The following is a 21,978-nucleotide window of genomic DNA, read 5'->3' on the forward strand; positions in this document are numbered from 1 at the left end:
TTTTTTTTCCTGTTCTTTTTTCTTTTTCTTTAATTTACAAATTTGGTATTGAGGAGCCTTCTAAAATGTTAACAACTGAAAGGAGGCTATGCTGTTGGCATCTGTCATAGGCTGTTTGGGATTGGCATTAAACGTAGTATGATCTAAATTGTTTATTGATAACTTTTTACTCAAGCAGTATACACACAGAACTGTGCATGTATCAAAAATGTACAGATAAATGAATTTTCAAAAATACCCTTGTAATTGGTATTCAGATCAAGATACAGAAACTTCACAGCCCACCTGGAAACCCCTCACACTCCCCTCCAGTCACTTGCCCCCACCCCCAACAAGCAGCCATATTTTGGCATCTCAAACCACAGGTTAGTTGCACCTGGTTTTCAATGTACACATATCCAGCTTCTTCCACTCAGTCGTGTTTGTGAGCTTCATCCACTGTTGCTTGTAGCTGTACTGTGTTCAGTCTCGTTGCTGTGTAGTATTCCTTTGAGTATACCGGTCATTTATCCATCCTCCTGTTGGGAGTTTTTTGGTGAGCTATATCCACGTTTCTGTTGGGTAAACACCCAGGAGTGGAATTGCTAGGTCTTGGGTCTGTCTAGATCTAGATTTAGTAGATTCCACCAAATAGTTTTCCAGAGTGGCTGTTCCCACTGACAGTGCCCCAACAGTGTACGACCATTCCATTTGACCCACATCCTCACCAACCCTTTAATGCAGGTTGGAGGAGAGGCGAGTCATGGCCCCATGTCCAGGGAAGCCAACTCCGTTCCACATCTGGATGTTTCTTGATTCAGTTTACCTTTCTCCATGTTCTAACTGCCCCTTGCAGATGTGAATGAGTGTGGAGTGAAGCCCCGGCCATGCCAACATAGGTGTGTGAACACTCATGGGACCTACAAGTGCTTTTGCCTCAGCGGCCACATGCTCATGCCAGACGCCACGTGTGCCAGTAAGTTTCAATATCTGGGCTGGTATCAGTCAACCTTTGAGGCATGACTTTGCCATTTGATGCTTGGGGAAAAGTTACCTTGAGTGATTGAAAAAAAAACACAAACTCTAGCATCGCCCCAGGCTAAAATACCTGTGAGCACTGTTTTCTTTAATTGGGGTAAAATACGTATCACATGGAATTAACCATTTTACAGTATACAATTCAGTGGCATTTCATACATTCACGATGTTGTATAACCATCACCACTGTCTAATTCCAGAACATCCTGTCCACCCCAACAGGAAACCCACATCCATTAGCAGTCACTCTCCACTCCTCCCCCCATGGCCTCTGGCAGCAACTCATCTGTTTTCTGTCTCTGTGGATGTGGCTATTCTGGACACTGACTTTTTAAATAGAAAGACTAGCCGAGGAGAAAAATAAATTATCTATCACTATATATGCAGGGATGTATTTGCTTCCTTCAGGAAAATAAGCATATTGTTTTGGGAAGGTAATAAATTTAAATTCCCATCTTGGGACATCATCTTGGGACACCAACTACCATTCTCATGCCCCTTGCCCCATGCTCAAAGGTTAGTCACTTTTATTGGAAATACATTGTGATTCACATTCCCAAAAAGAAAAGCCTTCTGTGATAAAGAGAAACCCATGTCCTGTGGGAGGGTAAGAGTCTATATCCATTCCTTTGTTGAGAAGGAAGGCTTTTCAAGTTTTATGCTGTGACTGAAAGGTAAACCCATCCTCCATTCCCCCGCCCCTCCTCCCTCCCCTCTCCCCATCTCTCTCCTCTGCCCTGCAGCCCCCAGCAAGCCTGGAGCCTGTGCCTTCTGCCAGCTTCCTACGGTTGCAGCCTCGTGGACTCCCCAGCCCATCCTGGGCTTTCCCGCAGTTGTCAAATCTTGGCTAACGCACAGCTCCCTGCTGCCCTGGCTGGTCCTTGTGCTGTCCCTCCTTGGCAGAGCGCCCCAACACCACTAGTCATCTAGATTCTTCTTAGCAAGCAAGCTGAAGAGATAAAGCAGGCATTCAAAGAGTCTTTTTTTTTTAAAGACTTACTATTATAAATTAAACAGAAACCCACAAGAGACAAACACATAGCTTAATGAATTCTTATAAGGTGAGCACCCATGTAACCACTACCAAATAGAACTTTGCCAGAACCCCCCTCCTCCGTGGGAACCACTATCTAGGCTTTTATAGTAATCACTTAACATTTTTGAAAAGATATATGCTAATGGATGTTTCTAAAACATTCCATGAAAGCCTAGTCAGTGCCAAAAAAGATATCTTTCTCCCAATGGAAAGATAGAATTAGGTAAATTTTGAAAATTAATTTTAAAAGAAGACAACTAAAGAGAAGGAAGAATAAACTAGAAATATAACCATCGGTAGGTGTTTGTTACATTACCCTAGCCTGTGTATCTAGCCCTGTACCCCCTTTGTCTATTTCTATATATGTACACGTTACCTGTGCCTCCGTGTTTATAGCTCAAAGTGTCCAGCTAGCCCTGGACCTCTCTCCTGGATTCTGATTGTATTTCACCTGACCCCTTGCAGTCTCTTTTGTCCAGCTGGGTGATTGGCATGTTGTAGATGGGGTAGATGAAGGGAGTATATTCGTCATGCTCCCATTATAGAAATTGATCCACACATACTGGACCCCTGCTAAGGAAATGCATCTCTGTGACGTAAGTTATGTTTAGCAATGAGTGCAGGAAAATACAACTAAATTATCTCATTTGCTAAAAAAAAGCTGGAGGCAGGCAGTTCCAGAACAGCTCAGCAAATACTCAGTCTCTGCCATCCTCAGGATATTGATTTCATTCTCATGCTTGTGGCCTCATAGTCACAATATGGCTGCTCCAGCTCCAGATATCGCATGTACATTTAAGGTAGACAAGACAAAAGGGAAAGGACTGACACCAGTGAATGAACACTTCTTCACGCCTGCCCCTTTTATCATGCAGCAGCATCTTTTCTAGAAGTCCCACTCCTTCCATCAGACTCATCTGCATATCTCTTTGGCCATCACTAGGTCATGTGGCCACTCCTAGTTGCTTCAAAGGAAACTGGGAAAAAAACAAATACAAATATCTGGCTTTTCAGCCTCAATGATGGGAGTGACAAGAGAAAAGGGGTCCAAAATGGCTTTCGGGCAGCCAATCAGCAATATCTGCCCCATGTTTTAATACTGGCATCTAAAAGACCAAATCTTGTGACTCGCATGCATGGTGAGATCTCTAGAATGAATTACTTTACCCTAATTACTCAGATTGATCACTTACGTCAGAAATTGCATTTCAAACTATATAGACCAGCCAGGTGACATAAAGCGGCAATTAGAGCTCGCGCAGGATGAGAAAGAGATGCAATCTTTGGGAATTGGGGGGTGTGTGCCCTGCCTAAAGACAGTCAAATTCAATGGGCCAACCAAACAGACTGTAGGGCCACCAAGTCCCCACCCCTGCCCAGATTCCATTTGGCTCTTCCATTTGGTTCTCAAATAATGAAGCTTATCCCTTCAAAACAATCCACGTGTTAGGTCTAATACCCCCGAATTCAGAGATTGTTTCTCAGTTGATCATCTTGGAAGGAAAAGGCTAATCCTTGCCCACTTTTTCAGACTTGAGAACATGTGCCATGACAAGCTGCCAGTACGGCTGTGAAGACACGGAGGAAGGGCCACGGTGTCTGTGTCCGTCCTCGGGACTCCGCCTGGCCTCAAACGGAAGAGTTTGTTTGGGTAAAGCAGTTGACTTCACCTCCACTCCTACTGCTCTTCCCTCCACTGCTCCCTTTACTGAATTCCTCCTTTTTCATTTATCACAGTCTGCTTATTGACTAGACATCACAAGCTCCCAAAAGTACAGATGTATGTCCATTTCGGAGGCAACATTTTTACCCATATATGCTCTTGACATACGTTGGGATGCTAGAAAGAACACTTCTCTGTTATTTTGGGGTTGCCTAATGCCACAGTGGAAAAAGAATAAAAATAATTTTATTTTAGTATATTTACCCTACACATTTTACTTTAACCACCAAATTGTATATCCTCATAGTACTGTACTTAATTATAATGCACAAAATATACATAATATTTAAAGCAAGGAGCATATAACACTAATAAAGGATGTCAAACCAAATCAGAATGTTGAAAGAGTTCTTAATCTTTTTGATCTAAATAAGGAAATACCAGTATGATTTAATATTCTTACTTCCTTACTGTAGTAGAAATGTTTTTCAGTGTTTTTCAGTCAAGGTGCTGGATGTTTATTTATCCTAAATATACATAACTTGATAAACTGCATTTAGAAAGTTCAGCCAAATAGGTCCTAAATCAGTTAAATACTTTTTAAAAATCATGTAAATGAAAATTTTGGCTCTGCTCTTTGAGAGTAATCAAAGATTTAATTAGAATCATAGGGGTTAGTACTCTGTAGTAACATAAGATTTATATGACAAGGCTAATTCCTGACCAAACTGAATCCAAATTTTCACCCACCTCTTTAATTTGTTGGGTGCCATTTTTATTGGAAGGGGTAGAGGATGTGCATGAAAAATAATTTTTGTCAGTCCATCACTTATTTATTCTTTTAAGAATGCAAAGGAAATAAGCCAGTGCCCACTTGTCTGTTTAACCACAGTTCCAAAATAACAATATGACATCTATTTGATTTGATATCTGAAAGTGAAAGCAAAGCCTGAGTCCTAATGGTTTGGTGAACAGGGCTGGCAACACCTGTGTAACATGACTCTCAGGGGTAGAAAAGGAAGGAAGCCTATTGTCTGCTAACGTTGCATCTTTACGTCATTACACTTGACCCACAATTTATATCTAAGTGCATTCTTAGGAAACCACATTTCTGTGATTTGGGTCAATATTACAGGACTTGGAGGAGCTTGCTAATAAAGTAATTCTTTTGTAAAATGCAAAATTTAGATGTTTGTGTATTTGTTTTGCTTAAAGTGTGGCTATCTGACTTTGTTTTCAAAAATTGTATATGCTGTGTAATGTACATAGCTGGAAAAATATTAATTCCCTCAGCAGACATGTAGTAAGTAGTATGTGTGCGCACGTGCGCGCGTGAGTGCGTGCATGTGCATATATATTTTTCTCACTATCACTGATACCTTCTGGTTCTACATCCTAGACATTGACGAATGTGCCTCTGGTAAAGCCGTCTGCCCCTACAACCGAAGGTGTGTGAACACATTTGGAAACTACTACTGCAAATGTCATGTTGGTTTTGAGCTGAAATATATCAGTGGCCGATATGACTGTATAGGTAAGATTTGGTGTCACTGTTTCCTTTTTCCCTGTCTCCACCAAACCGGTAGGCTTTCTCTACAGCTGTTTCGATTTAGTCTGTCAGTTGAGCAATCTGCTGTAACCGACCAGCTTAACAACACAGAAAAAGTTACACTTTTTATGTTTCAGGCATTTAGGGAACTCTGATGACCTGAATTATATGAAGCCAAGTCAGTAAAGATTTAAATTAAGGAACTTCAGTCTGTACAGTTCTGTTATGGGGGCAAATATGTTGAGATGATTTTTGTGGCCTTTAAAAAAAAATTTGGTTGGCTTCATTTTTAATTTTGATTCTTTATCTAGGTACATATCTAAAAATGGGAACAGTAAAGTAGTTTTTGTATTTGATAAAACAAAGAATAACAAAGCCTATTTAATCTTGATCTTAGTGATCTGTTTATGACAGTTTCCATTAGGGGTGGCTTTGGAAAAATAGATGGAGATGGAGGCACGTGCTCTTTCCTCTCTCTTTCAGCCCTTTCATGATTCAAGCTCCACATCCCCTAAAATGTCCCCTCTTCAGGGTCACTAAACCACTCTGATAAGATTCTGCCCTCAGATATGGGCCTGATTTGTGGGAAATAAAATATTTATCCCTCAGTGAAGGGATTCCAAGTCTCGATGAAGAAGTGAAGTAGGGTATTTGGGGAGCCCTTGGATACATTCCCATCTCCCTGATGTAATGTGTGATGGGGCCTGTCCTACAGCGAAAGGAAATTCAGGCTCCCTGTAGAATCCTATTCACATAACATGTGTAGCAAACATGCACGTGACATGGAAAGCTAACAGTTGAGGAAAAAGTAGGATTTCTTTCAACCCTACACTCAAAGCGTCCCAGGCTAGACACGTCCTGTGTCATCGTGTTGGGACAACACTCGGTTCCTGGGTTTTGAACCATCTTGTGAAGCTTCCACAGCTCTTCTCTTAAATCTTCTCAATCACGAAGGCCATCCTAGACAGGCTGGTAAAATCCTCATTTCTCAGGGGCTTGGACCCCACGCCCTGCTGCAGACCCATCCAGCTCTGTAATCAGGGATGCTGTGTCACAGAGCAGAAGCCTGTTCCCTGATACCTACGGGGAGGTTCCAAAGGACAGGGTGCAAAGTCACATGAAGAGCTTCCCAAGGAAACAAATCTTTGTGATTTTAAAAGTGATTGAGATTAGCATCCGAGCTCCCTTTGCAGTTAATAACGGTAGGCTGTTTTGTGTGCATATGTCTACAAAAGCGTAGCTCGAAAGTGATGAGCTAATGGACCTCTCACCTGGGTGGAATTTGGCAAACTCTCCTAGTCTAAATCCAGCAGGTGAGCTCAGATCAGCCGACCCTTGCTCCTGGCAGTCTTTGAACAAACTACCTGTGAAAGCAGATGATGTCAACAGTTCCTAGCCCAGCTTGTCCTTCGTTGGTTAGGAATTCTAAGCCCTTCCATGTATAGAGTTTATTTTCTGATATTGTGATTTAGTTCTAAATTAGACAGATGAAAAAGTTAAGAAAACAACCTAAACGTCTTCCAGATTTCAGCAGTGTTGATAAGCAGATGAGATTGCCATGGGGGGCATGAGCTATAGACACTGCCTGCATACTGGGCAGGAGGCAGGCCAGGGCTCTGGGCCAAAGTGGGGGAGTTATGAACACCTCTCAATCCTCAGGCCACACTTAATTTGGTGGTGGTGGTGGTGGTTGGCCCTGGAGCTGCTCAAGTGTGCAGGATGATAGTCTTTCAGCGCGTTGTGTTACCACAAAGTTGTTCACGGATGTTCACGTTTTTAGACATAAATGAATGTGCTGTGAATATCCACACATGCAGCCTCTACGCCAATTGCCTCAATACCCAAGGATCCTTCAAATGCAAGTGCAAGCAGGGATATAAAGGCAGTGGACTTCAGTGTTCTCGTAAGTAGCATTTGGTCATGGCACCCTAACTTTTCCTGATAAAGCATTCTATGTCCCCTTCCTCCCCTTCTTTCTCTCCTTCCTTCCCTCCCTCCCCCCTTTCCCCTCTCCCTCCCCCATGAGTGCACGTGCAGTATTTGAAGATTTAACTGCCTCAGCCTTCTCTCCTTTGCTAATTGAACTACGTCTCCAGTACTCACTGAAGTTGTAGGCACTAAATCAAAGACTAGCAAGGGTTCTGGATATTTTTCTGGTCACAGCAGACTTTAAAATACTGAAAATAAGATTTAAGGACAAATGACACTGAGCAAATGTATCTGTCAGGATAGGCTAGGTCATGGTGCAGTAAGAAGCAATCCTAAAATGTCAGGGGTTTAGAATCACTAAAGATTTTAACCATGTGAATCAGGAATAGTTCCACAATACACAACCAAAACAAAGTATGATGAAGCTGATGTCACTTTATCTGTCATCCTCAAACCTGGATCCACATTGTTAATGTGTAGCAGAGAGTCCCACTGTTCTTGCTTATGAATTCCTTACTGCTTAGGTAGTAAAATCTTAAATTTATAAACCGAATATATAACAATAGAATGCTACTGCTATTAACAGCTACAATAGTAGTGGTTTGTTTCTCACTCATGCTATCTGAAGAGAGTTATCAGGGTGTTTCCTCTCAATGTAGTCACTTAGGGACCCAGACTGACAGAGGTCCCAACCATCTTTTGGTACCATGGTATCAGTCCGAGGCTGTAGGGTTTGTCACAGCAGGGAAAGAAGCATGGACAATAACACACCAGCTCTTAGTTAATTTGGCTTGGAAGTAGGGACAAAAATATATATGTAATCCTGCTGTGTGTCCCGAAAGAAAAGAAAACTAGAAATCACAGTGAGTACCTGGAATGTCTACCAAGGCAAGACAGTAACCATTATAGTGCCATCACTCCCCTGACACGCAGCCATGTTTAAAGTCACAATGTTTAAAGTCATCCAGGCTTGTCCCTCTGGTTGTGTCCTTTTGGCTCATTGTGTGACTAGATTTGTTTACTGCGCGGACCCTACTCTCTCATATACCCTTTAGCAGAGTTCCCACGTGTTCTAGTAAATATGGCTTCAAGCGGTACCTTGACTTGTATCACATCTCATGTCCCCATCCGGCCAAGGCTCCTAATGACACAACAGAGTGGCCATTCAGGGATGGCAAAAATAAATTGTCTGTCCCATGATAAACATTGAGCAACACACCTATAAAAGGTTCACAGTACCCCAGTGGGCTGTGGTTGGGCGCCCCTGGACGGACTGTGTACAAAAGAATATAACCAAAGAAAGTGAGTCTGAAAATCAAATTCCATGAGATGTGCCAAAAGAACTGGGCAGCATGTAGTCTAGAAGAAAAAATTAGCATGGAAAAGTATAAATTGTGCCCATAAATGTTTTAAGGAATGTGAAATAATAGTGGCTTCCCAAAGCAGACTAAGCCCAATGGGTGGAGGTTACATTCTCTCTTAAAAACGGCCGCCAGTTGTCTGTACATGGAGCAGGAAATGCTGCGTTTCACTGTGCAGGCTTTCAGGCGGGGGGCTCTGGGATTAAACAGCCATGCAGCCTCTAGCTACTCGATGCTGTGGTTTCTATCCCTCTGTATAGACGTGCTCAAGATGTCCTTCTGGAACTTTATTCAAAGAAAGAGAGATTGGCTGCCTGTGCATTGGGTGGGGGGGAGGGGGGTTGTGGGGAAGGGATGCCATAACCTTGAGAGGCCCCTGGAGAGGAGACTGAATACCATATTTTGTCGTGTATAATGCTCACCCACGTTTTTGGCCCAAACTTTCAGGGAAAAAAATCTTTCGTTTTCATTTTTTCATTCAAGTTTTTATTTGTTTACATTTAGGTACTTGTTTTTGGTATTATAAAGGAATTTTAGCATTTAGTTTTTAACATTATGGTACGGGAAAATTTATGTGACAAATAATTACAAAACACAAGAACAGACACAAGGTATACAAGAAATTTTATGTACTGCTAACAAATTTACAATATTTATACATCCTAGAAGGTCAAGAACTCTTCATCACTGCAAGTTCATCTTAAGTTCAACAAAACCAATTATCGTATTGCAGGGTATTATTTTGCATATGAATATCGTTATTGATTTCTAGAGTTACACTTTTAACTCATAAGCATAAATAAAAGAATTAAAAACATTTATGTAGATGTAGAATTAGTACTGCCCATTTATAATGCACACCCTTATTTTTCCATCATAAATTTGGGCAAAAAAGTGTGCATTATACATGGCAAAATATGGTAAATCAGTTTTCATGTTGGATGTGACCTAGGGCTACATCACACCACCAAATTTGAACATGTGCATTGCAGCCTCACTTATCTCAGGCCATGTGGTGTAATGCTCAGCAGCTCAGACTTAGGAGCTAGGAAGACCTGAATCTAAATCTGAGCTCTGCCCCATCCATACTGGCTGTGACCTTTAGCTAGTTTCTTAAACCCCTCTAAACTCAGTTTCCTCCTATCCAAAATGGGGATCATGGCAGTCCTGTGGTGGGTGCTTGTAACGAGCCAAGCCATAGTCCGTTGGAGCTCCCTAATTTCAGCGAGGTGGGGTAGATATTCCAATGCATACCCCTAGGCCCAGAGCAGTGGACTGTCTCTGCATTCTGGCCTTCCAGCTTTCTCTAGAAGGCTGCTCGGCGCCCTGTAGGTACAACACAGAGTTAACACCCCTAGGGACAACCCTCAACCGGTGGGTCGGTGGGTCGAGGAGTCTGTAAAGAAACACCCAGCTTCCCCTTCATAGGGTGGGGCAATTCTGAGATGTGCTCTGCATTGAGTTCATTGGGTTTTCAAAAATCCAGACTCTACATTGCAATACAGAAGAAGAGTTAGTGGATTATCCTTATGCACCATCTGTACCCAGAGGAAGAAGCACCCTAAATGTAGATCTGTATTTTTTTTATTGTTCTAATATGTGTGAATATTAATAATACTCTTAGATAATTTGGCCTTAATTTGATAGCAGCTGTACCTCATTCTAATAAAAACAACATTTTGGTATTACCTAACTTGGGTAATAATAGTCAATTTAGGAAAGGACACTGTGGCAGTGAGTTACCAAGAGCATGGCTCCTGGAATCAAATGACCTTGGCTTGATTCTGGGCTTCCTAGCCTACTACCTGTGGACTGAAAAGAAATTATTTAACCTTTCAGTGTGTCAGTTTCCACATCTGCAAAATAAAGATAATAGCATCAGGCCCATAATATTGTTTTGATGATTTCATGACATAATCCACACATAATAAATAAATGTCCATATAAAGGGCTTAGCTCCAGCCCAGAATATATTAAATGCTCAGTAATCATGCACTAGTAGTGGAAGTAATAGTGGCAATGGCTTCTTTACAAAAATCAAGCAATTTTTCCCATCAAAAAGCAGCTTCCTCAGTCATTAGAAATATGCTTCTGATTTAATTCAGTTTATACAGACCATTTTCAAGAACATAGGTATTGCTTTACCCAGGCCATTCCAATTTTTTCTCTTTCAATTATAACATAAGCATTAGAAGTTTGGAGGTATGGCCTGGACATTTGTTTTTTAACACAGTAACAGATTTTCAACATTCTGGTGGTGAATTCTAAAAATAATTGCAGACACAAGCCGAATATATGTCAGGCACTGATCTTAGTAATTGACATGCATTCACTCATTTAGACCTCACAAAAACCCTATTCTTATCTCAACTTTATAAATGGGAAGACTGAGGCAAAGAGAAGTTAAGTATTGGATAGAGGGCACATGTCTAGAAGATGTGAGACCTAGGAGTCAGACCCAGGAAACTGGGCTGTGTGCTTAACGCAGGATGGGTGGGCCCATGACCCACGGCTACTCCTCTGGGATGGAGAGCTCTCCTGGGCCTCTCCCTGACAAACTCTCCTGGCTAGCTTTTCTGTTATCCTTGCCACTTCCCGTTTCCTGGGGTCGTTTGTGCAGTAAGCCTCTCTTTTCCACGATTAAGTTTCTCCTTTCCACGATTAAGCCTCCTTTCGATTAAGCCTCTTCTTTTGGGACTGTGTCCGAAGCACAGATGACAGGAGCATTTCTCCTGCCAGATAAGAGATCATCTGGTGAACTGAGCACAGGCGAATGAAAGCCAAAGTCATTCATCTTCCTCCTGAGGAAAAGATGTTCTCACATCAGTGATCTTTTCTAAGTTACAATTTTCAGGTCGGCAGAAGTTTTGGACCAAGTGGATGTTTAGAGAAATCTTAACTCTCTCCCAAGAGAAGTTGCCAACTTCATCTGCAGAAGACTGACCTATGAATCTGAAAACTCTGGAATTCCCTGTTTTTATATCTGAGATCCCCAAATGTGTCAAAGACCCTCCTACTGCACTTTCCTCCCACATTTTTATAGTCTCAAGAAGATGATGCGATAATCAAGAAATGTTTAAGAGAAAACAATCAGTTATGCTATATTTGAAACAGCAATATCCAGATAAAACCAAATCTATCCATTCATAGTCATGCGTATGAATAGCTTTTTGATCCTTGCCCCAGCTCTCTCTTTACCATACTAAGGGAGTGAAATTGTTGACACCACAAAGATTGTGATGGCTTGATTTTTTTTTTTTTTTTTTGGATAGTATTTTTTTTTTTTTATATTAGTTTCAGGGGATTTTTTTTTTCAATAAGAAAAATCGAGGAGCGGCTGGATGGGTCAGTTGGTCAGAGCTCAAGCTCTCAACAACAAGGTTGCCGATTCAATTCCCACATGGGATGGTGGGCCGCGCCCCCTGCAATTAAAGATTGAGAAAACAGCAACTGGACTTGGAGCTGATGGGCCCTGGAGAAACACACTGTTCCCCAATATTCCCCAGTAAAAATTAAAAAAAGAAAAAGAAAGAAAAATCAAAACTTCAAAGCAAAAACTGAAAGCAGATGTTTAGGTTTGCCTGGTGTGCATTGAAACCCCCTCCTTGTTATTTATTAAACGTCCTTAGTTTTATGTTACTGATTGCATAAAGGAAATTTCCAGGGAATGGGTGTTTCCTGTTCATTTTTCATGCTGGGTCCTGGGAAAAGATTCAGGGAACCATGGATAGAATTACACAGCGGGGCTTCCAGGGGAAGGTCTATATCTGATCAGCACATTACAATCAAAACTCAACATGAGACCTCTGGCAGAGAGGCTGAAACAGGCCATCTGAAGGTTAGGAAAATGAGTAATGATGTGTTACTTCTATTAGTAGTAGTTGGTTTTGAACCTATAACTATAGGCTGTCACATTGATAAATAACTAGGACATTTCATTGAAAAGGGAAACGGAGCTCTTATCATAACAGCCTTATATTGATTTCAAAGTGAAAGCAATGTATTAATTAAGAGCACATATATTTTCAAAGCATTTTTCTTTTTCCTTTTGATTACCCAAAATATTGTGGACTTCTCCTTGTTTATTTTTCTACCACTTTGGTACACATTGCATCAGCCAAATGATGGAGAAGGAACTGAGCAGGAGAAGAGATTAAAACACTGCCAAGAAAAATGTTTTAATAAAATCTTAATCCGATTTATTCTATAGTATTTCAGTCTACTCCCTTATTTCATTTCCCTCTAAACAATGTCCAAGTAGTTGAGTAAATTGGTCCAGGTGTCCTTAGACCATTTCTTGCTTAGTTCTAGACTAGCACATGCCTAGATATTTTGTAAAAGGACAACGTATTTCATTTTAAAGATCAGTGTTTTTAATTTTTAAAAAGTTGCTTTTTAACATCAGTTGGATAATCTTGATTATCACGAATAGGTCCCTGGAAGGGGGGTATGCATCTTTAGATTCTAGATCTCAAGGAATTCAAACCAGTCTAGAGAAAAGTAACCATTAACCCTAAAGGAGGAATAAACCTGTCATGGAAATAGGACTGGAAAAGAAGTCATTCATCTGCTTTACCCTCAAATCCTAGCTCTGCCCCTGGGTAGCTGAGTGACTTTGGGCAAGTCACTTGACATGACCCAGTTGCCTCATCTACAAAACAAAGGTGTTAGGCTAAATGATCTTTTTTCTACCTCTTGAGTTCCTCTACACCAATATTTTCCCAAGGGTCATTGATCCTCTGGGGGTATGATGAATCAATCTAGAGGTGCATTTTTAAAAGCAATTTAATTTAGTACTGAGAAATAGGAAATGAATGTAAGACAGTAAATATAGAAACCTCTTTAAACGTTCAAAAAATAAAATCATTAGCTTTAGATAGTAATTGATTGAGGTGAAGAAATTCAAAGGGGACAGAGAATGGGGAAGAAAAAATAGGTATGTCCACACTGAACCATCAATCACCATTTTTATAGGTCCCAAATTTATATGGTTCAACCTAATGTTATAGCTCTAATCTTTGAACGTCACATTTGGACAAATCTCTAGGGCTACCTGGACAACACTAGCTTTGGAGAATACCTGCGTGAAAACAGAAATATTAGAGGACCCTGGATAATCCATCACTTTGGGATCCGTAACCCAGCTTGGTAGGAGTAGGTATTTCATTATTGTGGTCTCTGAAGCAAAACACAGCTGTGTCCTCTACCAAAGGTAGTTAAGACACTAAGTAACACTGGAACTGCTTAAACAGATGCAAATCTAGTTCTTCCTAAAATATTGAATGGTAGAGCCAAATATGGGTTGATTCTGGAAGCATTCCTTTAGTGCACTTTAACACTTTTTGAAAGCTCCATTTTTTGTGAGTGATCTAATTATCAGCCAATGTGGAATTTCTCACTGGTTGTTGTTTGTTTTAGTTATTCCTGAGAAGTCTGTGAAGGAAGTCGTCAGAGCACCTGGTACCATCAAAGACAGAATCAAGAAGTTGCTTGCTCACAAAAACAGCATGAAAAAGAAGGTAACAATTAAAAATGTCATCACAGAACCTGCTGGGACTCTGAGCCCTAAAGTTAACTTGCGGCCCTTCGACCCTGAAGAGAGCGTTTCCAGAGATGCGAGCTCTACTGGAGAAAAAAAAGGGAATGAAGAAAGAAAGAACAAGGGGCTGGAGGAAGAGAAAAGAGACAAGACAGCCCTGAAGAACCATGTGGAACAGGAGCAAAGCCTTCGAGGAGATGTGTTTTGTGAGCATCACTTTTGTTATTTTATACATTTTATGAAAAATGAATTGTGATTTCTCCTGGCAAATGAAAGAGAAGACACTTTCATGCCTTAAGTAAAATGGGTTTGGCTTTAAGTCCTAAGAAGCAGGGTTCTCTGTAAGGTCTGGAAGCTTAACATCTTCCAGAGATATGTAATCAAATTTGTCCTGTGGGAAACAAGGAGCCTAAGTCCTTTCCCCTTGGGGGCTTTCCTGTTTGACACAGACCCTCTCTTGCCTCTTCTGGTCAAGTCAGCCTGCTTATCTTGTAAGAACAGTTATCTGGCTGCCCAGCTCTCCATGCGGTGCACCCCCCAAACCAGAGTGACCCTTACCAGGTGGATCTGCCAGTCTACCTTTCTCCTTTTTGTAGGCATTTTTTATAGGCCCACTTAATGAAAGGAGAATTTTACAGTTGTGTGGTTATGATTTTAAAAGCCAAAATAGGCAATTGTAGCAAAGACAGTTCTATAGTAGAACTTAAGCTTAAGTTTTCTCCATGAATGCAGAATCTACCCAAGTCTCAGCCCTTCCAAGACAGTTTCCATATTAACCCACCCTGGATCCCCCATGCTGAGACTTCATTTCCTTTTCACTGGGCATCTGTTGCTCCCTCTATGTTTTGCCTTGTCTGTTCTTGGCTCCATGGCTCTTGGATTTAACCAAAGGAGAAGCAGACACAAGCCCACACATCTGAGAACTAGCATGCCAATGACATCATCTCCCTTAATAGAGAGTGAAAATCTCACAAAAGTGTATTTCCAAAACCTGGTGAGAAGGGATGTGTTACCAGTATAGATACTTAAGTCAACTCAGGGAACCTTTGGAAAAAGATGTTCTAGATGAGGAAACTGGACCCAAGTGAATGCCTTGGAAACATTAGGGAAACACCACTCTAAACTATGCTGTCAATAGAATATATGATAAAACCCTCTTTGTTCAGTCATGTGGGGTTTTGGGGTTGTTCTTAACTGATCAAGTGTTCTCTGGTAGTCCCTAAGGTGCATGGAGCAGATGAATATGGTCTGGTTCTGGTCCAAAGAAAAGCTATAACATCCAGACTGGAACGCAAAGGTAAATAACTCTTTCTCCCAGTATATGCTTTCCCACGGTGTTCCATGTTGTATTCATTTCTTCATAGGATGCAATGATTGAGTCACTGCTTCATTCCTAAACATCCAAGGGAAAAATTGTCACATTATGACACACAGTGCCAGTATGAAAATAGGATGTCCTTAATACCAATGATTGCAATATAAGGCTGTCTTCTTCACTCCATCATTCCCACCAGACACCTAACATGAAGAGTTGAGGCAGATTGTATGTATGGAGATGGGAGAAAATGACTCATTTGCTTCAAATCCAACACCTAAGGGCTCACAACCTGAAAATCACCATGTACTAAAAACTGGCCCAAAGTGCCTGTTACTTATGGCTACAGTAATGCTGCATAACAAACCACAAACCCTCAGTGGCCTACAGCAGTAAATATTTATTTTTGCTTATGAGGCTGTGGATTGGCTGGGCGGTTCTGCTAATTTACTAATCTGGTCTGGGTGGGGCTCACCCATGTGTCTGCAGTCAGCTGTGAGCGTGCTCAGTGACTTTGCTGATCTTAGCTGGGCTCTTTTACATGCCTAGGGCCTCAGTTGGGACAACTGGGCTGACTCAGCTCTGCTCCATGTGGTCTCTCATCCTCCAACAGGCTAGCCAAGCTTGTTCTCATGAGGCAGTAGCACGTTCCAAGAAAGAAAGTGGAGGCACACAGACCTTTTGAGGTCTAGGCCCAGAATTGGCCCAACATGACTTCTGCCATATTCTATCGGCCAAAATAATTCACAAAGTCAGCCTTCACTTAGGAGTTAACACGTTGCATACGGCGGGGTTTAAATCCCTCATACCCCTCTGTTCCGGCAGGTTTTTAAAAGAAACTACTTTAAAATGCACTTTTCTCTTTAAAGCGTAAATGCTTCTATGTCATTTATTATTTTTCTATGGAATTTTTTTAGAATTTACTCACCTATGATGCTAGTAATCCCTCCTGGTGTGATACTGCAGAAAGCAGCTTCCTTTGTTATTAATGAAACACAAATAATTCAATAAAATGTGCAAAGTAAAAAGAGTCAACAGTAAAAACGAGAATTCTCGTTATCCGTCCTTAACGCATGGCTCAGAAAAAAAACGAAGATTCTTGTGATCCGTACGCAATGTGTTAAGGAAGATGCTACAAAGTCATATTGCAAAGAGCATGGATACAGGGAGGGGTGAAAATTCGGACCATTTTTGTGATCAATCTATCAAAGCCTCATAATCTGGAATTCCTTAGGCATGATCCCTAATTCCTCTGAGTTTATTTAGCAGTTTTACTACACATGACCAATTATATGTGACAGTTCTACACAGACATCAGGAAAAAGCCTACTAATGTATTTATCGCTTTTACTTAGTATAAATATGAATGCCTTGATCTTCTTTCCTTTTCAAACTGTCTTTTACTTACCACTATATATGCCGATTTGATTCCCTTTGGTGTTTACCTCATGAGTACTTTCTCCAATTCTATTCCTTTGGTTTATAGGACAATCTCCACCATGAAGAAAGTAGCTCTCTAGTTCAGTCATCCAAATTTAATCTGAGAAGCTTCTACTAAAAACTCTCCAAAGGCTAGTGACCCATGACCCAACTCCTATAGGCATCTTGTTTTCCTCCATATTTCTCCTAAGTGTTTTTTGTTTTTTTTTAATTTCTCTGCATTAAACATCTTATTGCCCATTTTCCTGGTTAGGAAGAAAATGTTTCATAGCTCAGGCAATAAGCCACATTCTCCAGATGCTCAGAACTTTTGCCCAGCTCTGCTTTGCTAAGTGACATTAATAAATTATTTGAGTCCTCTTTGGATCCCCAAACCTACTGGGTTTCTTATTTTGCTTTTTCTTCCATGATCCTTAATGAAACACAGAAAGTGTACAGTTTTATATATGACTCTATGATTTCAAAAGTTCTTGAGTAAGGTGTCCTGGAGCACTCAGTCTCAATTATAAGACTCAGGTGGACACCCCAACACTTCCACTTGCTATTGGTCTTGGACAAGTCTGTTAGATTTGTGATACCTCATTGCTTTCATGCATAAAGTTGGAAGAAGAGCACCACTCCTTTTAGGCTAGGGGCCTTAGAAACAGACCCTGAGACAAGCATTTGTGTGTGAGTGCTTTATGTGGGAGGTGATCCCAGGAAACAGTAGTTGGGAAGCGGGGAAGTGAGCCAGGGAAGAGAAGGGTGCGTTATAAAGCAAGTTTCCACTGTGGGCAACTGGAGCTCGATTCCACTGGGGAAGTCTGGGAGCCAGTGTAGAGCACATGGCTCAGCATTGTCCTCCTAGAGAGGCAAAAGAGCTAGAGTATTTATACACCAACTCACATCTGACATTGATTGAAGTCTGTTCCCAGGAGGGTGCTCCTGGCCCGCCATAAAAGCAGGGAAGGACACCACTGTGGCAACTGGACCTCCATTCCAGTTGAACCCTCTGCAAGACTAGAGCGAACTTGGAGTCAGTCTGACTTCAGGTCCATGTCCAATTGCAGCATTTAGTGGTCCTACCCAAAGGTAAGACAATGGAGGTATTTATCCACCAACGCCTGTCTATCACTAGTTGACTGCTCTCCCAGTAGTTCCCTGGTATTCTGGTCTGCCTGGCTTGGGCCAGGCATGCTCCAGCGAGCGAATACTCTCGCAGAGTGTTGTGGGTGTTTGCGGTAGAAAGTTGTGTGCCTGTACGGGTGCTGACAGATATTGGTGTGGCACCAACAGCATCTGTTTTGGGGGTGGTGTGGATTAAATCAGAGAATATATTTGAAAGCACTTTGCGAATCATACAGTGCTATACAAATGAAATATTGTGCTCAAGACCAGTCTTGAGTTTTCTCTCTTTAAGAAGTAGTTGCCTATATACTGTTCTATTGTCCCAGTTTTCATTCCCAGTCTCCTGCATGTTGAGAAAAAGTGGGATGTTTGGGACAGATGTGCCAGCACAGTTATAAACCACCTGAAAAATTCATGTTGTACTATTTGTGGGCTGATAACATCAACTTCTCAAACTAGTAATAGTACTCCCTAAAGAATATTGAAGACTAGAAACAAGTATCACTGGGCACCTTTTAGTTTTAAAACTGGAACTAGAAATAAAGCATCTTCACTGGAATAGGGTAAAATAGGGATTAAGAAACAAAGAAAAGTGAGAAAAACAGCAGTGTGTTTGTGCTGACTTGGGATATTTACAAGATGGACGGCTCTGACTTCAGTCTGATTTAGGAGTCAGGTCCAATTCCGGCACTCCATGTCTGTGGGACTAGGACAAATCACTTACGACCCAGTTTTACTTTCCTGAAAATGGGTCTAACTATAGAATTTTTGCGACAATCAAATCAGATGATGTGATGTATGAGAATATTTCACAAATTGTAATAAGTCAACAACAAACTGCTGCCCCTTCTCTATTTAGCTTTTTCCCTGTCCTTGCCATTCCTTTTTTCCTCAGCATAAACTGCCAAAGCTCCAAGTCAGAGCAACAGGCTGGCTGGCATTAGTTATGAACAGAAGCATCTCAGTCTCACCCCTCTTTCCCAGTTGTGTTTCCTATTATCTACATCAAGGGTCAAAAGACTTTTTCTGTAAAGGACCAGATAGTAAACATTATAAGCTTTGTGAGCCCTACGGCCTCTTGTAACTACTCAATTCTGTTGTAACTACTCAACTCTGTTGTTATAACTCAGAAGCAGCTATAGATAATATGTAAATGAGTGAGTGTAGTGTGTTTCAATAAAACTTTATTTACAAAAACAAGCAGTGGGCCAAAATGTTAGTATGCTGACTCCTGATCTACATAAGAGTAACTAGAGGTACTGGTCCAAAACTTGTAATGCTGGCCCTGTACTCCATACAGTTGTTATGATTTTGTTAAATTAAGATTTGTTGGGCTGGCCTGGTGGCTCGGGAGGTTCGAGCTCCGTACTCCTAATGCTGAAGGTTGCTGGTTCAATTCCCACATGGGCCAGTGGGCTCTCAACTACAAGGTTGCCGGTTTGACTCCCGCAAGGGATGGTGGGCTGTGCCCCGTGTAATTAACAATGAAAACTGGACCTGGAGCTGAGCTGCGCCCTCCACAACTACGATTGAAAGGGCAACAAATTGATTTGGAAACAAGCCTGGCAGTACACACTGTTCCCCAATAAAGTCCTGTTCTCCTTCCCCAATAAAATCTTTTTAAAAAGATTTGTTAAATAGAGCCCAGGGTTCAACAAAAGATCACAAAAGAAACTGAGATAGAGAAGTTTATTAGTCACAGGTCCTGGAGGAAATACATGGCGTACCTCGAGGGCCCACATGGGAAGGTCAAGGCAGAGTGCTTACAGAGGCATGACCTGGGGCACATTCCTTTATTAGGGTCCTTTGTAGAGCACCTTGAGGTTGCCAGGATAAGGCTGGATTGGTCAATTCAAATCAACGAGATTGGGGTTTTGGTAAGCTCCCAGGGAGTCTTATCTAAGGAATGAATACACAAGCGGAAGGCCCTGGGAGGCTGGGGAGACTGTTTATCACAAGGGCTATCGGGGAAGTCATATCAGGAACTTACATTTACTTGTGACACCATGGGCTGTAATCTTGGGCATGAACTTGCATGAGGGCTAGCATCAGTTTAAGGTCCCCACAGGCTGCTTAGCCAAACAAAATGGATGCTAGGCCAGCAATACTATGGATTGGCTTAGCTAAACTCTTGACAGAAATAGAAAACATGGCATTGCCTTCCAAAGCTCCAAATGTTAGACATTTTTCTAATGCTCTTAACGATTATGAAATGCACCCTTTTTCTTAGCAGATTTAAACATCTCAGTTGACTGCAGCTTTGACCATGGGGTCTGTGACTGGAAACAGGATATAGAAGATGATTTTGACTGGAATCCTGCTGATCGAGATAATGGTATTTAGATTTCACTATTTCATATTCTGCGATATGGTATAAGTAAAGAAAGCTCTCCAGCTATGGGAGGGTTATTATTCCTATCACTTGTTAGGTCAGGATTGTCATGTTTGGAAACTTTTAGACTTTCCGAAGTCTTCCCTGATAAATGACTAACTTGGTTCGGCATATTATATGAGGTTTGACAATTAAGTTCACGAACGTGTTACAACAATGTTGCTAACCTTTTTTGATAGCGGAGGGATTATTCGTTATGAATCTGTACCAACTGGACAAACAGTTAACCAAGTTTAATATTTGGAAGTGCTGAAAAGGCTGCGTGAAAAAGTTAGACTATGTAACTTTTCGCCAACAATTCATGGCTCTCACATCACGACAATGCACCAGCTCACATGGCACTGTCTGTGAGGGAGTTTTTAGCCAGTCAACAAATAACTGTATTGGAACACCCTCTCCCCTCACCTGATCTGGCCCCCAATGACTTCTTCCTTTACCCAAAGATAAAGGAAATATTGAAAGGAAGACATTTTGATGACATTCAGGACATCAAGGGTAATACGACGACAGCTCTGATGGCCATTCCAAAAAAAGAATTCCAAAATTGCTTTGAAGGGTGGACTAGGCACTGGTGTAGGTGCACAGCTTCCCCAGGGGAGTACTTCAAAGGTGACCATAGTGATATTCAGCAATGAGGTATGTAGCACTTTTTCTAGGATGAGTTTGCAAACTTATTTGGCAGACCTTGTATTCTCTTCCTTAATTCCTCTACCATCCTACAAAGGATGTTCCAGCAAACTTCTTCCATCTTCACTCTCCTGTTGCTGAGAGACAGAGAGATGTTGGAATTAACATAAGATTTAAGAGTATTGGGGAAATGGTAGAAAAAAGTTGTTCCTTTTCCCCAATTTGCTAGCTATAGTGCACTGTAATTTTTCTTTCGTTTTTTTTTTTTTTGGGGGGGGAATAAATCTTGAAAGGAAATAGGACCTCTACCTAAACCTGGAATTTTAGTAAAGTCACCCTCAAAGCATGAAAACCATAATGCATCAAATTAACAACCTGAACTCCTGGACTGAACTTTTGCTTCTGTTGCTTTAGGATTTCTTTCTTTCCACTAAATGTTGGATTTTTCTCAGCCTCAGCTCTTTCCATTGCCTACCTAAACACTATTGATGGGCCTTAGCCTTCATTTTGGGCAGAACATTTGGCTGACAGATCTCATTTGGAATATAAATTGAATCCCTGTCTCCGAAGGCTAACTGTGTACTTGGAGACAACTGTTATAGCGTCAGGGACTCTAGTTCCTTACCAATTAAATTATTTATTTGGGGATGTACAGGCTCAGCCCTCAGTTAAAAGAGCCTTCTTCTAGATCCTTCCTCTAGACTAATTCGTTCCTGAGATCTTTTCTTTCAAGCCCTCACATGTAGTCAGGAAACCCGGATATTCCCTAACAAAAATTCCTTTTAGAATTTGGGGTTAGGGTAGAGGGGGGATACATCCTACACAGCAAGTTATGGGAGTGGGACTATCGTTAAAGATTCAGAGCAAGCTCAGGGCAAGTTTAACCAAGCCAGAGACAGTCCATCTTTGGAGAAGCTATCTTGTTGATAACCAACCTGAGTTTATCCTTTCTTCCATCATGGCATCTCCAAATTTATGTCTACCAGAGCTATATCACACTGGG

The 21,978-nt window shown here is 41.3% G+C and overlaps 1 protein-coding gene across 4 annotated transcripts in view; it reads left to right on the top strand.

The window, feature by feature from the left end:
- EGFL6 (EGF like domain multiple 6) overlaps positions 1-21,978 on the top strand; it is a 52,739-nt gene that overhangs the window by 25,990 nt on the left and 4,771 nt on the right. For 2 of the 4 annotated variants that reach the window (XM_019746249.2, XM_074323860.1), the window contains exons 4-10: positions 836-955; positions 3,585-3,704; positions 5,116-5,250; positions 7,046-7,168; positions 13,974-14,300; positions 15,311-15,391; positions 20,187-20,291. In XM_019746249.2, the coding sequence (XP_019601808.2) occupies positions 836-955; positions 3,585-3,704; positions 5,116-5,250; positions 7,046-7,168; positions 13,974-14,300; positions 15,311-15,391; positions 20,187-20,291 (1,011 nt within the window). The remainder of the gene's footprint in view (positions 1-835; positions 956-3,584; positions 3,705-5,115; positions 5,251-7,045; positions 7,169-13,973; positions 14,301-15,310; positions 15,392-20,186; positions 20,292-21,978) is intronic. The other 2 variants (XM_019746250.2, XM_074323859.1) reach the window with 2 other exon arrangements.

This window comes from Rhinolophus sinicus, chromosome X (genome assembly GCF_036562045.2).
Source record: "Rhinolophus sinicus isolate RSC01 chromosome X, ASM3656204v1, whole genome shotgun sequence".
NCBI lineage: Eukaryota > Metazoa > Chordata > Mammalia > Chiroptera > Rhinolophidae > Rhinolophus > Rhinolophus sinicus.